The sequence below is a fragment of the Scyliorhinus canicula genome, chromosome 4 (genome assembly GCF_902713615.1).
Source record: "Scyliorhinus canicula chromosome 4, sScyCan1.1, whole genome shotgun sequence".
Lineage (NCBI taxonomy): Eukaryota > Metazoa > Chordata > Chondrichthyes > Carcharhiniformes > Scyliorhinidae > Scyliorhinus > Scyliorhinus canicula.
In genome coordinates this window covers 86,547,802-86,564,717 of record NC_052149.1, presented here as the reverse complement: position 1 = coordinate 86,564,717, position 16,916 = coordinate 86,547,802, and the positions used below count along the sequence as shown (strand labels likewise).

The following is a 16,916-nucleotide window of genomic DNA, read 5'->3' as shown; positions in this document are numbered from 1 at the left end:
TCAAACTGCCATTAAATGTTTACATCTGTTCAGGGAGGCTACAAAAAGGAGTCAGGAGGGAAATGAAAATAACAGCAAGATGTGGTACGGCTGCTCTTTCCACATCGAATAACATTTGCTCTCAGCCGTGTTCCTGCACAGATAATAACCTCCGCAAGGACAGGAGTGTAATCAGGAGCATACCAGTGGAACTATCCAACAAATCGCTAAATTTCTTTGATTAAATGCTCAAGGAGAGAAGATTAGATGGCATTGAATTTCAACTTCATTCTGCTAACATGCAAGCTAACCTCTTGTTATTATGCGAGTGAACATTTTGCTGTCAGCGAAACTGTGGTCCATTCCCACGGAGTCAGAGTAGTTGAGTTCAAACCCACTTAGAGACTTGAGCACATGATCCAGACTGACACGTCAGTGCAGTTATTACCATCATAGATAAGACCTTCAGCTGGATGTGAAAGATCCCATATACTATTTAAAGCAGAACTTGGGGATCCCTCCATTGTCCTCAACCATTGTTGTCAATTAAAACAGATTATCCAGTCATGATCATATTTCTGATTGTGGGCCTCGCTGTTGTGCTTCCTACACTACAACAATCAATGACGACATTTCAAAAGGTACTTCATTGGCTGTAAAACATTGTGGGGTCGATCAAATGGCCACAGGCACCTGAAAAGCAGTGACCAATAGAAACCGAGAGACCCCACACCCGGGGATCGACCTGGCTCGTAACGCCTCACGAGATCTAATGCAATCTCATGAGGTGTTGCAATGTAAATCCCATCCATTGTGAGCAGAATCACTTTTTAACAAATCTGCATACAAAAGTGAGACAGCTAGTCTCAGTTTAATGTGCAGATTCCAGAGTTTCTTTTTGAAATAATTTTTATTCAAGTTTTCAACAACAAATTTTATCACAACAGAGAAAAACAGTAACCCCTCCAATACAAAAACAATAAATTAACAAGAAAAAGAAATAAGCATAAAACCATGAGAACAAAACCCCATAACGAACCCGTAGCGCCCCCCCCCCCCCCCCCCCCCCCCCCCGGTTGCTGCTGAAGTTTTTTTTATATAAATGTTTTATTGGGTTTTTGAACAAGGTATAATTACCGTTATGTACACAGAATAAGAAACATATATATACACATATTTAGAGAAGGGCACACCCCAACATAAAAAAAATATAATAAACTATGAAATAGAATAACTGGTGGGGTATTGTGCACCAGTTCGACAGCGGTAGCTCTGTACATCTGCAAAATTACCCACACCATGCAAGTAGGCGACTGCCTGCGGGGGGGGGGGGGGGGGGGAACACACATTTGGGTGCCGGGGAGAAAATCACAGTGTGCGATATTTGGCTGTGCTGTGTGTTGTTGTCGCCCGCCCCTCCCAGACGGGTCTCGTTGCCGTCCCACGCTCACCCCCGCTTCTGCAGCTCCTCCCGTCCTCCATTTTCCTCGTTCCCCGCTCCTGGAGGTGTCATGCACGTTTTGGCATCCCATGCCCTCCCTCCGGCTCCTGCATCCCTGCCCCCGCCCCACCTCCCCCCCCCCCCCCCCCCCCCCCAATGGTTCACCTCCCTCTCCCCAGGTTTAGCTGTCTTCCCCCCCCCCCCCGTGGTTCGCCCCTCCCTCAGGTTTAGCCGTCCCCCCCACCCCCATCTCTCCCCTCCATGCCCCGCCTACCTTCCCCCGATTCCCGTCCATTTTCCCCTGATTCTTGGGCACCCGGCTATTCTTCCTCTTGTTCGTTGGCCACAAACAGGTCCCGGAACAATTGCATGAATGGCTCCCACATTCTGTGGAAGCCGTCGTCTGACCCTTGGATGGCGAATTTGATTTTCTCCATTTGGAGAGATTCCGAGAGGTTGGACAGCCAGTCTGCAGCTCTGGGTGGTGCTGTTGACCGCCAGCCAAACAGGATTCTACAGCAGGCGATCAGGGAGGCAAAGGCAAGGGCGTCCGCCCTCCTCCCCAGGAATAGATCTGGCTGGTCCGAGACCCCGAAGACTGCCCCTTTCGGGCATGGCTCCACCCTCACCCCCACCACTTTGGACATAGCCTCGAAGAAGGCTGTCCAGTACTCCACGAGTCTGGGGCAAGACCAGAACATGTGGGCGTGGTTGGCCGAGCCTCTTTGGCACCGTTCACATCTGTCCTCCACCTCCGGGAAGAACCTACTCATACGGTTTCTCGTTAAGTGGGCTCGATGTACCACTTTTAGTTGCGTCAGGCTGAGCCTTGCGCACGTGGAGGTGGAGTTGACCCTATGCAGTGCTTCGCTCCAGAGTCCCCACCCTATCTCCATCCCCAGGTCCTCCTCCCATTTCTTTCTTGTTGCGTCCAGTACGGTGTCGGCCCTTTCTACCAGTCGGTCATACATGTCGCTACAGTTCCCTTTCTCTAGGATACTTGCGTCCAGTAGGTCTTCCAGTAGTGTCTGTTGTGGCGGTTGTGGGTACGTCCTCGTCTCCTTTCGTAAGAAGTTTTTGAGCTGCAGATACCGTAGCTCGTTCCCCCTGGCTAGCCAATATTTCTCTGTCAGTTCGTCCAGTGTAGCGATCCTGCCGTCCGTGTATAGGTCCCTGACTGTCAGTATCCCTCCGTCCTGCTCCCACCTTTTGAAGGTGGCGTCAGTCAGTGCTGGTGTGAACCTATGGTTGTTGCAGATGGGAGCTTTGTCAGACATTTTGGTCAGGCCAAATTGCTGCCGCAGTTGGTGCCATGATTGGAGGGTGGCTGTCACCACTGGGCTGCTGGAGTGTTTTTTGGGTGGGGATGGGAGTGCTGCCATGGCGAGGGCCCGGAGGGAGGTCCCCACGCAGGAGGCCTCCTCCGCACGCACCCACTCGGCCTCTGGCTCCTGGATCCATCCCCTTACTGCCCGAACCGCTCCAGTACCTCGGAGGTATTTCCATTTGACTCTGTCGAAGGCCTTTTCTGCATCCAGGGAGACGATCACCTCTTGTGTTCTCTCCCCGGAGAGGGTCATTATCATGTTCAGCAGGCGCCTGATGTTCGAGGTAAGCTGTCTACCTTTGACGAAGCCCGTCTGGTCCTCTGTGACCACCTCAGGTACACAGTCCTCTAGCCTTTTGGCTAGGATTTTGGCCAGTATTTTGGTGTCTGTGTTCAGCAGAGATATGGGTCTGTATGACCCACATTCCGTTGGGTCTTTGTCTTTCTTAGGTATCAGCGAGATTGAGGCCTGCGCTAGCGTGGGTGGCAGTGTGCCCCTAGCTAGCGAGTCTATGAACATCTCCCACAGGTGCGGGGCCAGCGCTGTCACAAATGTTTTGTAGAAGTCAGATTCCAGAGTTACCCGAGGCGTTTGGTTCAATCTCCTTCACCTCGTTCAGTAATAATCTCCAGAAACAGGGACCAGATGGAACAGCACTTGTGGGGATGTCCCAGGGGATTAGAAGCCTGCAGGTGCAAGCCCTCTGGGCAGGATGCTACGCTGGCACTGCTGGTGCCACCCATGCATCCTGGCAGTGCCAGGCTGGCATTTTCTGTGTGGTGATTGGGTTGGGGGTGGCCTTCATGGCCATTGTAAAAAAACATCTGTGGGTGATGTTGCTGAGCAGGATTCTGGGCACCGGCCCTCTTCCCCATGTGTAGCTCTGGGATTCTGACCCCGAAGATTGTCACTCTCGGGCACGGCTCCACCCTCACCCCCACAACTTTGGACATCACCTTGAAGAAGGCTGTCCAGAACCTTACAAATCTGGGGCAAGCCCAGAACATATGGATGTGTTGGCTGGGCCGCCCTGGCACCATTCACATTTATCCTCCACCTCTGGGAAGAACCTGTTCATTCGGGTTCTGGTTAGGGGCACTCTGTGCACCACTTTAAACTGTATGAAGCTGAGCCTTGCACAGGAGGAGGTGGAGTTGGCCCTGCTCAGTGCTTCGCTCCAGAATCTCCAGCCCACTTCCCTCCCCAGTTCGTCCCCCCATTTCCACCTGGCTTTGTCCAGTGGTAGTCTTGCTCTGTCCAGGAGTTGTCTGTAGATTTTTCCGCAGTTCCCCCCTTCCTGTGTTTATCAGGTCCTCTAATAGTGTGTTTCTCGGGGCCCTGGGGTATCCTACCGCCTCCTTACAGAGAAAGTGCTTTAACAGAAGGTGCCCAGGTTCCTGTCCTGCCAGTAGTTCCAGGTCTTCAGTCAGTTCGCTCAGTGTCACTAGTCTAAAAGTCCCCAACTATTAGCGTCCTGTCTCCATTTTTTGAATGTGGTGCCGAGCATGGCTGGTGGAAATTGTGGTTTCCGCAGATGGGGGCCATCCCGGCTAGACTGAAATGTTGCCTCATCTGGTTCCATGGTGGGCAGGATGATTATTTTGTTGGGGAGGATGGGAGCACTGCCGTGGTGAGGGCCTGGAGGGTCATTCCCTTGCAGGAAGACTCCTCAATCCTCACCCATTCCCTGGTGGGTTCACGTATCCATCCCCTCACTCTCTCCCATTGCTTCCCAGTGGTAGAATTGTACGTTTGGTAGTGCCAGGCCGCCCGTGACTTTTCTCCTCTGCAGTGTTGATTTGGAGATTCTTGGATTCTTACCTCCCCACACGGACGCCATGATCATTTTATCTATGTTGTGGAGGAAGGCCTTGGGGATGAAGTTCGGTATAGACCTGAACAGGAAGAAGAACCTAGGCAGTACATTCATTTTGATCATCTGACCCTCCCCGCCAGGGAGAGCGGGAGCGTGTCCCATCTCTGTAGGTCCTTTATTAACTCCTCCGTCAGGCTGGTCAGGTTTCACTTATGGACCCATGTCCAGTCCCGGGCTATCTGGATCCCCAGGTAGAGGAATTTGTTTTGGGCTAGTTTGAATGGGAGTTCCTCCAGCTTTGTCCCTCCCCGTCTGGGTGAGCCCCATTATCTAATGTGAGTGACATTTTATAGCCATGTGTTTCTCAGCGCTGTGAACGGCTAAACGTGCTGGGGGTGAGACTTTGTTCCCCATTAGTAAAATCGCGCCTTTTGTATCATCCTGAGATTGCGAAAGGTGCTACATTAACGCAAGTCTTTCAAATTGACTTTTTGCTTTAATCTTCCTCTGCTCAAGGTAAATATTGTATAATCATGTGTTTGCTTAGAATTAGTCTATTGGTTCCTGTAACATAAGCAGCTTCTTGCCACTTTACCTTGATGAGGCCTGCGATCAGCAGCTTGTTGATGTAGACCACTGAAGGGTGGCAGTAGTAGAATATAAGAGGCAACCGCAGTCGGTCTGGGCATAAGTAGAAGCTGCATTCATCTAATTTGTTAAACAAAACAGAGAGATCAATATTGATTCACTGCACGTCTCCATATTTACAGCGAAAAGCAAACATTTCAAATATTTGCAGCCCCAAACAAACACAATTTGATCCTCAGCAACAGGTGCGTTAGGGTCAAATGAGAATTAAAACCAAATGTGGTTTGCCTTTAATTCAGCCAATGTAGTTAGACTTCAGCCATGATCAAATGAGCCTGGGTCCAGTTGTGATATGATGTACAAGGGGACATATCTTAAACTGCTGTCAATCATTACCCACCTCTAGATAGGACGTGTGTGTAACCACATGACTTTGTACTCAGAATAAAGCAGTAGCCTTGCAAGTCAGATATGCCCACATAACCTCCCAGTTAACACATTCTCCTCGTGTCTTGAATGGATTTCCTTTGGATGCTCCAGTTTCCTTCCCAGTCCAAAGATGTGCAGTTAGGTGGATTGGCTATGCGAAATTGGCTCTAGGTGGGATTACAGGGATAGTGTAGGTTTGAACCTAGGTAGGATGCTCTTTCAGAGAGTTGGTGCAGACTCGATGGGCCAAATGGCCACCTTCTGCACTGTAGGGATTTTATGGTAGTTTAGTAAACGTTTTCTGAACTGCTTCCAATGCATTTAACATCCTTCCTTAAATAAGGAAACCAATATTCCAGATGTGGTCTCACAGTGCCCTGTATAACTGAAACATAACCTCCATACTTTTATTCTTAATTTTCCTCAAAATAAACAATAACATTCTATTAGTTTTCCTAATTACTCACTGTTACTGCTTTCTAACCATTTGTGTTTCATGTACTAGGACACCTAAATCCCTCAACATCGCAGAGCTTGGCAATCTCTCACCATTTAGATAATATGCGTCTTTTTATTCTTCCTGCCAAAATGGGCAATTTCACATTTTCCCACATTATACTCCATTTGCCAGGTCTTTGCCCACTCACCGATCTATATCACTTTGTTCTCCAAAGATGTGCTGGTGAGGTGGATTGGCCATGATAAATTGCTCCTTAGTGTTCAATAGATTAGGTGGGGTTGCTGGGCTAGAGTGGGGGGTGCGGGGCTGGGTAGGGTGCCCCTTCAGAGGATTGGTGTAGACTCGATGGGCCGAATGGCTTCCTTCTGCACTGCAGGAATTCTATGATCTTATATCCTCTTCACAATTTACTTTCTCACCTATCTTTATGTCATCAGCAAATTTAGCAACCATACCTTTGATCCCTTCATGCAAGTCATTTGTATAAATTGTAAAAAACTGAGGACCCAGCACTGATCCCTGTGGCACGCCACTCGTTACATCTTGCCAACCAGAAAGAGCCCATTTATGCCTACTCGCGGTTTCCTGTCAGCTAACCAATCTTCTATCCATGACAGTATGTTACCCCAGACAACAAGAACTTTCGTTTTCTGCAGTAACCTTTGATGTACCACCTTATAAAACACCTTCTAGAAATCTAAATACAGTGGGCGCGATTCTCCCAGACAGGGAGAAATCGTAAGGCTGGCGTCAAAACCGGGCGGGTTTGACGCCAGCCTCCCCCTCCCCGACCGGGAACCGATTCTGGTCCCCGGTCGGGACTAGTATGCCGCGGCCGTGAACTCCGGCATCGCGGGCTTAACGAATTTCGTTAAGCCCGCTTGCCAGAGTTTGCGCCGGCTGACGCGTCACATGACGTCAGCCGCGCATGCGCGGATTGGAAGACTCCAACCCGCGCATGCGCGGATGACGTCATCGCGCATTTGCGCGAAACCCGCGCATGCGCGGGCCGGGATGCCCCTCAGCCGCCCCGCGAAGTGATACAGCGGGGCGGCGGAAGGACAAAGAGTGCGCGGGAATCAGACCCGCTGCCCGCGATCGGTGCCCACCGATCGCGGGCCCATGGCACCCTTGGCACGGCCGTGGTACTGCCGTGCCAATCGGTGCCATGGTTGCCAAGATCGGGACTTTACGGCCGTTTTTACGAAAGGCCAGACCAGGTGTGTTTGCCGTTCGTAAAAACGGCCGTAAAGGGCTTGGAATTCGGCCCATTGGCCAGCTGAGAATCGCTGCTGGCCGTAAAAAAACGGCAGCAGCGATTCGTGTCGGGAGTTGGGCGTGGGGGGGGGGGGGGGGGGGGAGAATAGCGGGAGGGCGTCGGACTAGCGTGGCCGTAAAAATTTACGACCCCCGCTATTCTCCGCACCGTCGTGAGTGCGGAGAATTGCGCCCAGTACATCCACTGATTCCCCATTATTTTCTTTTGCTGTCATGTAAATAGTTTTATTCTTTAAAGGTAAACCTTTAGTTTAGAGAAAAGGGGGGGGGTATCGCAATGACATACATATGCCTTTAAAGGGAGTGGATCTTATAAATCGTTGTTGATCATTAAGATATAATGTGATGTACAACCATATGATTTGGTACTCAGAATACAACAACAGACGGCGCGGAGGACCTGGGTTCGAATCCCGGCCCTGGGTCACTGTCCGTGTGGAGTTTGCACATTCTCCCCGTGTCTACGTGGGTTTCACCCCCACAACCCAAAGATGTGCAGGATAGGTAGATTGGTCACTCTAAATTGCCCCTTAATTGGAAAAAATAATTGGGTACTCTAAAAAATTTTTTAAAAGAATACAACAGCAGTCTTGCAAGACAGGTGTGCCTATACAGCAACCCCCACCCAACACAATATGTATCTAGTCTTATACTTAAATAAAGTCCCCACATATTGTTTTTTTGTATGATTAGTACATTTGTGATAAATAGCTCCTTCATGAAACATAAAATCCTGATGGGATTGGGCATCCTAAATGTGGGAAGAATGTTTCCGATGTTGGGACGCACAGAACTAGGGGTCACAGCCTAAGAATAAGGGGTAAGCCATTCAGGACTGAGATGAGGAAGAACTTCTTCTCTCAGAGAGTTGTGAAATTCTCTACCACAGCCAGCTGTTGGGCCAATTCATTGGATATATTCAAGAGGGAACTGGACATGGCCCTTGCTGCTAAAGGGATCAAGGGATATGGAGAGAAAGCGGGAGTGGGATACTGAATTTGCATGATTAGCCATGATCATATTGAATGGTGGTGCAGACTCGAAGGGCCAAATGGCCTACTCCTGCACCTATTTCCTATGTTCAATTTTGACACCGTAAAACATTGGGGGAGGAATTTTAACTCATCCTCCGACCACATACCCAGCTAAATCCAGCTAGAGGGGACGGTGAAAATGGAATGGGCGAGTTTCCAGCTTTGTCCTAAAAAGGCCTGAAATGAATAGGCTGCTATTAACTCACTAGGATTGCAACAATGGCCGGGATTCTCCCCTACCCGGCGGGGCAGGGGGGTCCCGGTGATGGAGTGGCATGAACCACTCCGGCGTCGGGCCGCCCCTCTCCGCACCTTTAGGAGCCAAGCCCTCACCTTGAGGGGCTAGGCCCGCGCCAGAGTGGTTGGCGCTCTGCCGGCTGGCGTGGACAGCCTTTGGCGCCACGCCAGCCGGGGTCGAAGGGACTTCGCCGGCCGACATAAGTCCGCGCATGCGCCGGAGCATCAGCTGACGTCATCCTGGTGCATGCGCCGGGGAGGGGGGGTCACTTCTGCCTCCGCCATGGTGAAGGCGGAAGGAAAAGAGTGCCCCCACGGCACAGGCCCGCCAGCCGATCGGTGGGCCCCGATCGCGGGCCAGGCCACCATGGGGGCACCCCCAGGGCCAGATCAACCCACCTGCTCCCGCCGGTCAGGTAGGTGGTTTGATTCCCGCCAGTGGGAGAGGCTTGACAGCAGCGGGACTTCGGCCCATCGCAGGCCAGAGAATCGCTTGGGGGGGGGGGGGGGGGGCACCGTTCGGCACGGCACGTTTCTCGCCCCCGCCGAATCTCTGGACACGGCGGGGGCGGGATTGACGCCATCCCCCGGTGATTCTCCGACCCGACAGGGGGGGTCGGAGAATCCCGCCCACCATCTTTTACCTGGAAGTGACCAGATTCACCAGCATATTCAGCTGACTATTTTGCTGACATGCACCTCTAGGCTAGCACATAAAAAGTGGTCATTAAGCAAAGTACCAGTGGGCAATCCATGTAACAACCCCTGGCAGAATCAAGGAAAATGGAAAGAAATGCTCAAAAACACTGTCCCGGGTCTCGGTTTCTTTGCGATTGGTAATAATGCATCAAGTATTTAGTGGAGGGATTGAGCTGCAGGAGGACTGGCCCCTGAAAGCCTCTCAGTCTTACCTTTAAGTGCACTGAAAATTGTTTCATCCAAATCATAGGTGTTCTCAAAGTATTCCAAGACCTCCCTGAAAGAAGTAGGGATAAAATCTACATCAACAATCGAAAGAATCCTCCACCAGAATACATTCAATGCAACAAAACAAAAAACTGGTGGCTTCTAATTGCAAATGAAGTTGGAAAATATTTTCACTTCATCTTTTAACTTGTAGAAAGAATTGAACAAAAGGACAAACCCAGCAATCCCAGGAAAGCAGGGCAGCAGAATCCCAACCCCCATTCACATGAATTCCCCGCTCTCAGGTACGAATCCTGCATTCTTACCACAATGCACAGCCTCTCCAGACGGATACATAAAGCACGACAGATGTATGCACACTTACCCTTTTGTGCACTTGCCGAGATTACAGGGTTTAAGGGAGGTCAAACACAACTTTCCAGTGAGAACAGATTTCATTTTTTTTTAGATCACTCCTCAGTCGAGTTGCTGTGCAACAGAAAGCTGAGTGAGCTTTTATACTGACTGTGGTGGGGGAGGGTCTGCAAAACTTTGGTGTCCCGTTATCACTGACTAATGGGCTGCATCCAAAGCAATGTGTAAATCATTGGAGAACACTCAGTACAGGATTGGGCAATCACATGTGTGTCTCTGTTGCATCTTCGGCAGCAGAATGTTATTAACTCCCCAGTGTCCATTGAAACAGTGCGGCTGCTTCCGGGGGAGGGGGGGGAGAGGGAATTGAATCAAACTCTACCTCACAGTTCCTGTCCACGCTGCTCTGCATTTAAAAGGCACAATTGCAGCGCCGAGGAGTTGTGGAGGTGGCAGGGGGTGGGGGTTGAGGGCTGAGGGCTGAGATTGAATTTCAACTAACAGTAGTTTCTTCGATTAACAGGCTTCGCTGAGGAATCTAGAGAAAGGGTTAAGGCCACAGGATCAAAGCCTAACTTGGCTTTACTGATTTATATTCAAAAAGGTAGTGAAGCAGGACACATTGAGATAGACAAATAGCCACTGTCAGTGCTATTAAGATTTAAAAACGCACTACCTCAGAGGGTAATGGACCAAAATTCCCTGGTAACTTTTCAAAGAGAATTGGATCTATGTTTGAAAAGAAAATTGCAGGGTTATGTGGAAAGAGCTGGAGAGTGAGATTAAATGGATAGGTAGCTCACTGAGATTAAATGGATAGGTAGCTCTTCCAAAGAGCTGGCATAGGCACCATGGGCCAAATGGCCTTGCCCTCTGCCAGAAGGAGCTGAATTTTCAAATGGTGAGGAGGGAGCACCAGGAGCAGGCGAGATATAAGAATTATCAACCCAGAGGGTGCCCCTGGATCCCTGTGCCTCCGGGACAGTCTTCAATTTCCAATGTGGGGTAGGGAATGGGGAATGAGGTTCCAACTATAATTTTCAAAAGATAATTCAATGAAAGCAAACAGTATGGACGAGGGAGGGACTTAGGTTTCGGGACAGAGAGGAGGTCAGGGGTGAGGGCTGCCAGGAGGCGGGCCGATGGAGGTGCGGCGCATGGGCTGGAGGCGAGTCCAGGAAAATGGAAGGCTGATCGGCTGAGGGGGGGTCGCAGTGCCCCCCAACTAGGCTGATCACCTGGAATGTTAGAGGGTTGACTGGGCACGGTCAAGAGGGCAAGGGTGTGTCATAATATACACATCAGTATATAATGGTGCAGTGACACACACTGACTGACACACTGCAAAACCAATCAACACACACAACACAACAGCCAATCACCAGTTAGGGCACGCTCACTATAAAGCCAGAGGGCACTAGTTTTCCCGCTCATTCAGGATGCAGCCTCTGAGACAGACAGAGGTCGCAGCTAGTAGCACAAACCTTCACCAAGTGCCGACCCACAGTGCAAGTATGTTCAACAGTTCTTAGCTTAATAAAATAGTGTTGTACTATTACAAGTGTTGGTAGTCTGTCTATGTTACTGCTAAGGTAAACGCAGTCTTCACAGATCCAGAGTACCCAACACATCAGGGTGGTTGCGCATCTGAGGGTTCTGAAGGCGGACGTGGTGATGTTGAAGGAGACACATCTGAAAGTAGCTGATCAAGTTAGGCTAAGGAAGGGTTGGGTCAGTCAGGTCTTTCATTCGGGGCTGGACACCAAGACTAGAGGGGTGGCAATTTTAATCAGTGGATGCAATTTCAGGTGAGCAGTATAGTCTCGGACGGGGGGGGGGGGGGTGGGGGACCGTTATGTCGTGGTGGGTGGCAAGCTGGAGGGGAGGAAGGTTAACGTGTAAGCGCCAAACTGGGACTATGTGGAATTCATAAAAAGAGTACTGGGGAAGCTACCTGACATGGACTCGCACAAGCTGGTGATGGGAGGGGATTTTAATACAGTCATCAACCCCGGCCTGGACCAGTCATGCAGGGGCTGTTTAGCACAGGGCTAAATAGCTGGCTTTGAAAGCAGACCAAGGCAGGCCAGCAGCATGGTTCAATACCCGTACCAGCCTCCCCGAACAGGCACTGCAATGTGGCGACTAGGGGCTTTACACAGTAACTTAATTTGAAGCCTACTTGTGACAATAAGTGAGTTTTATTTCATTTTCATTTTTCATTTCAATAACGGGGAGGGTGCCAGCAATGGCAAAGGAGCAGTTAGGGTTCATGGAGCATATGGGGGGGGGGGGGGGGGTCGACCCATGGAGGATTAGGCAGCCGATGGGAAGGGAGTTTTCTTTTTACTCGCATGTGCATAAGGTGTACTCCCGGATTGATTTTTTCATTTTGAGCAGGGATTTGCTGGCGGGGGTGGTGGACACGGGGTACTCGGCCATCACTATCTCGGACCGTGCCGCACACTGGGTGGAACTGCAGGTTAGTGAGGAGAGCTTCCAGCGCCCGCAATGGCAATTGGACGTGGGCTTGTTGGTGGGCGAGGCGGTGTGCGAGAAGGTAAGGAAGTGCCTGCAGAACTACCTGCAGGTCAACGACACGGGGGAAGTCTCAGCAGCGGTGGTCTGGGAGGCGCTGAAGGCAGTGGTGAGAGGGGAGCTGATTTTGATCCGGGCTCATAGGGCCAGGACGGATAGGGCAGAGACGGACTGACTGGTTAAGGAGATTCGACAGATAGATAGGAGGTATGCGGTGACCCCTGGGGTGGAACTGTTCAGGGAAAGTCGGAGGCTGCAGGCTGAGTACGGGGTGTTGTCCATAGGCAAGGCAGTGGAGCAGCTTAGAAAGGCGAGGGGGACGTTTTATGAACATGGGGAGAAGGCCAGCTGAATGCTGGCACAGCAGTTTAGGAAGAGGGTGGCAGCCAGGGAAATCGAGAGGGTGGTTGATGGGGATAGAAACTTGGTCGGGGACTCGGCTGGGCTAAACAGGGCGTTCAGGGACTTTTACAGCAGACTCTCACTCGGAACCCCTCCCCCGAGGGGATGAGGCACTTTTTGGACGGACTGACCTTCCCTAGGGTGCACAGGGAGCTGGTGGATGGGCTGGGGGCCCGATTAGGGCCGAAGAAATAGCTGAGGGCTTGAAGGCAATGCAGTTGGGTAAAGCCCCGGGGCCGGACAGGTACTCGGTGGAATTCTACAAGAAATTCTCGGGGATATTAGAGCCGTTGCTGGTCAAGGTTTTTAATGAGGCGAGGGATAGATGTCACAGGCCACTATTTCGTTAATATTGAAGCGGGACTAGAACCCGGAGCTATGTGGGTCATATTGGCCAATCTCACTGCTCAATGTGAACACTAAGCTGCTGGCCAAGGTTTTGGCCCTCAGGATTGAAGATTGTGTGTCGGAGGTGATTATGGAGAATCAAACCGGGTTTGTCAAGGGCAAGCAGTTGGTGGCCAATATAAGAAGGCTGCTCAACGTGATTATGTTGCCCCCGGAGAGCAGGGAGGTTGAGGTAGTTGTGGCCATGGATGCGGAGAAGGCGTTCGACCGGGTGGAATGGGACTATCTATGGGAGGGGTCGGGACAATTTGGGTTCGGTAGGGGCTTTATTGACTGGGTTAGGCTGCTGTACCAGGCCCCGGAGGCTAGTGTATGGACGAATAGGACGACCTCGGACTATTTTAGACTGTACCGGGGGACAAGACAGGGATGCCCCCTCTCCCCACTGCTGTTTGCATTAGCTATAGAGTCGCTGGCGATTGCTCTGAGAGCTTCAAGGGGTTGGAAGGGACTGGTTGGGGAGGGGGGGGGGGGGGTGGAGCATAGGGTCTTGCTGTACATGGACGACCTGCTCTTATATGTAGCAGATCCAGGGGCAGGGATGGGTGAGATCATGGTGACTTTGGGGGAATTTGGCCGGTTTTCGGGATATAAACTGAATATGACAAAGAGCGAGATGTTTGTAGTCCAGGCAAGAGGTCAGGAGGGTCGGCTGGGGGAGCTACCATTCAGGTTAATGTGGGACAGTTTTAGGTACTTGGGGATACAAGTGGCACGTGACTGGGGCCAGTTACACAAGTTGAACTTGTCCCAGTTTGTTGAGCAGATGAGGGGCGTGTTCCGGAGATGGGATGCGCTACCGCTGTCGCTGGCTGGGAGGGTGCAGACGGTTGAGATGATGGTCCTATCGAGATTTTTATTTGTGTTCCAATGCCTCACAATTTTCATCCCGCGGTCCTTTTTTAACAGGATTAATGAAATCATTTTGGGCTTTGTCTGTGCGGGTAAGTCCCCGCGGGTGAAGAAGGTGATGCTCGAGACGAATCGGGGGGGCGGGGGGGCCTTGCCCTGCCAAACGTCAGTAATTACCACTGGGCGGCCAATATTGCGATGATAAGGAAGTGGGTGGTGGGGCCGGGGTCGGTTTGGGAGCGGATGGAGGCAGCTTCATGTCGGGGCACCAGCTTGGGGGCGTTGATAACGGCACCTCTGCCATTCCCACTGGCGAGATATTCCACCAGTGGTGGACCACCACAAGACCGGTGGTGGCGGCCCTGAGGATTTGGGGTCAGTAGAGGAGGTACGTTGAAACAGTGGGTGCATCGGTTTGGTCCCCAATATGCTCCGGGGAGCTTGGATGGGGAGTTTCGGGTATGGCGAAGGGCGGGAATTGAGAGGATGGGGAAACTGTTCCTGGAAAGGAGCTTCCCTAGCTTGAGGACACTGGAGGAGAAGTTCGGACTGGCAACAGGGAACGACTTCAGATATCTGCAGGTGCGGGACTTTCTGCACAGGCAGGTATCATCCTTCCCACTCCTGCCACTAAGGGGGATCCAGGATAGGGTAGTGTCGAGGGGATGGGCGGGAGAGGGGAGTGTCTCAGACATTTAAAAAGAACTTCTAGGGGCGGAGGCGTAAGTGGTAGGAGGAGCTTGGGGGTGAGATGGAGGATGGCTTTTGGGCGGACACGTTGAGCAGAGTCAACGTGACCGCTACATGTGCAAGGCTCAGCTTGATCAAATTCAAGGTGGTCCATCGGGCCCACATGACAGTGACCCAGATGAGTAGTTTCTTTGGAGTAGAGGACAGGTGTGTAAAATGTGCGGGAGGACCAGCGAACCATGTCCACATGTTCTGGGCGTGTTCAAAACTTAGGGGATATTGGCAGGGGTTTGCGGATGTCATGTCCGGAATATTGAAAATAAGGGTGGCATTGAGTCCGGGGTGGCGATTTTTGGGGTGTCGGAAGATCCGGAATTCCAGGAGGTGGGAGAGGCAGATGTTCTGGCCTTTGCCTCCCTGGTAGCCCGGAGACGGATATTACTAGCTTGGAGGGACTCAAAGCCTCCGAAGTCGGAGGCCTGGTTAACCGACATGGCGAGCTTTCTCGGCCTGGAGAAGATTAAGTTCGTCTTGAGATGGTCTTTGTTAGGGTTCGCCCGGAGGTGGCAACCATTTGTTGACTTCTTTGCGGAGAATTAATCGTCAGCGGTGGGGGTGGTAGGGAGCTAGGGTAGCGTAGAATAGGGGGTTAAATAGGCGGGTCTTGGAGAGATGGGAGTCGGAGTTTGCACTATGTTTATTGTGTTCTTTGTACATTGTTTTTATACTGTTGCTGTTTGTAATGCCAAAAAGACCTCATTAAATTGTTTGTTAAAAAAAAGCAAACAGTATGGTACACATTTGTGCACATCTGTTGGGCTTGCTGCAGGGTGACAGAAATTGTTTTTTTTTTGTGTTTAAAATTGGCAAGTCCTTGGGTATCCGGTGCCAGTATGTGGACAGTGCTTCAGTTTAGTCTGGCTTGCCTCTGTTTCATAGCTTAATACTGCTGGCCCTTTGGGCTATCTTTGGCAAAGCAGTAGCAGGCCCCAACATGGTTGCCACCTACCTTAGCCATTGGTGCTATGCAGAAAGCTCCTGCCTCCTGGAGATGTTTGATGCTACTAATTGGGTACCAAACTCCCTTCCCGCCCACTTAGGGTTCTTACATTTAAAAATAGCATTGCATGAGCAACACAGTTGAGGAGTGGAGTCTGGACCCAGAATTCATCCGCGTGTTGGGTTCCTGATCCTGCTTTGAAAACCTGGCCCATGGTCTCAGAATTGGCAGGACTTGTTTTAAAAATACAACATTTTTATGAATTCACGGAATGTGGGCATCGTTTGCAAGGACAGCATTTATCGTCCATCACTACGAAGTCCTTGAGAAGGTGATGGTGAACTGCCTTCTTGAACCACTGCAGATCATGTGGTACGGGTACACCCACAGTGCTGTTAGGAAGGAGGTTCCAGGTGTTTGAATGAGCAGTAGTGAAGGAACAATTATATATTTCCAAGTCAGAAGGAACTTGCGGATGGTGATGTTCAGCTAAGTCATCCGCTCTTGTCCTTCTAGATGATGGATATTAAGGGTTTGAAAGGTGCCGTCGGGAAAGTCTTGGTGATCATTTTATATGTAGTACACACTGCTGCCATGGTGCACCAGTGGTGGAGAGAATGAAATTTTAAGGCGATTTATGAGTTAATGAAATGCAAACCAAAATTTGACTCATAAAAACAAAATTGTCAGAAGTGCACAACAGGCTAGCATGCACCTGTGTAAATTCATGTGTAAGGAATGAATGACAGCTGGTGTGAAATACTATGGAATCTGTTAAACTTGAACCAAAGCCAGAGTTATTGTTGTTGGGAAAGAAAGGGCCAAGGACATTAGTTAGAGAAACATTCTGTAGCCTCCAAGCTTCACTGTTGTAAAACTGGTGCAACCCCACTCAGAGATTAAACAAATCGGCACAAAATCCTGCTTCTGACATTCCAATAGTTAATCATTTATATAGAGGCTATAAATGATTCATAACTGTCGTCACACTGCCATGCAGTAAATTCAGTTCGGGAATATTGGCCTGTGAAATATTGGCAGGGAGGCTTGGATTTAATTAATTTAGATAATCCAGATAGTGTAGAAAATTCAGTGAAACTGATACTTATTGATGTTAATGCGAACCCTCTGCACTGCCAGTCACATTCAGGAATT

At 50.4% G+C, this 16,916-nt stretch overlaps 1 protein-coding gene across 8 annotated transcripts in view; it reads right to left on the bottom strand.

Annotated features, from left to right (window-relative positions):
- LOC119964750 (ergothioneine biosynthesis protein 1-like) overlaps window positions 1-10,212 on the bottom strand; it is a 76,239-nt gene extending 66,027 nt beyond the window's left edge. For 7 of the 8 annotated variants that reach the window (XR_005460353.1, XR_005460354.1, XR_005460355.1 and 4 more), the window contains exons 1-3: window positions 9,882-10,212; window positions 9,502-9,566; window positions 5,160-5,272 (exon numbers count right to left, since the gene is read on the bottom strand). Coding sequence is in view for 5 of the 8 variants with exons in the window: in XM_038794686.1 (XP_038650614.1) it covers window positions 5,160-5,272; window positions 9,502-9,566; window positions 9,882-9,955 (252 nt within the window). In the remaining 3 variants the exon portion in view is untranslated. Of the gene's footprint in view, window positions 1-5,159; window positions 5,273-9,501; window positions 9,567-9,734; window positions 9,794-9,881 lie in introns of those variants that run through there. The other variant, XM_038794687.1, reaches the window with a different exon arrangement.
- Between the last annotated feature and the right edge of the window lie 6,704 nt (window positions 10,213-16,916).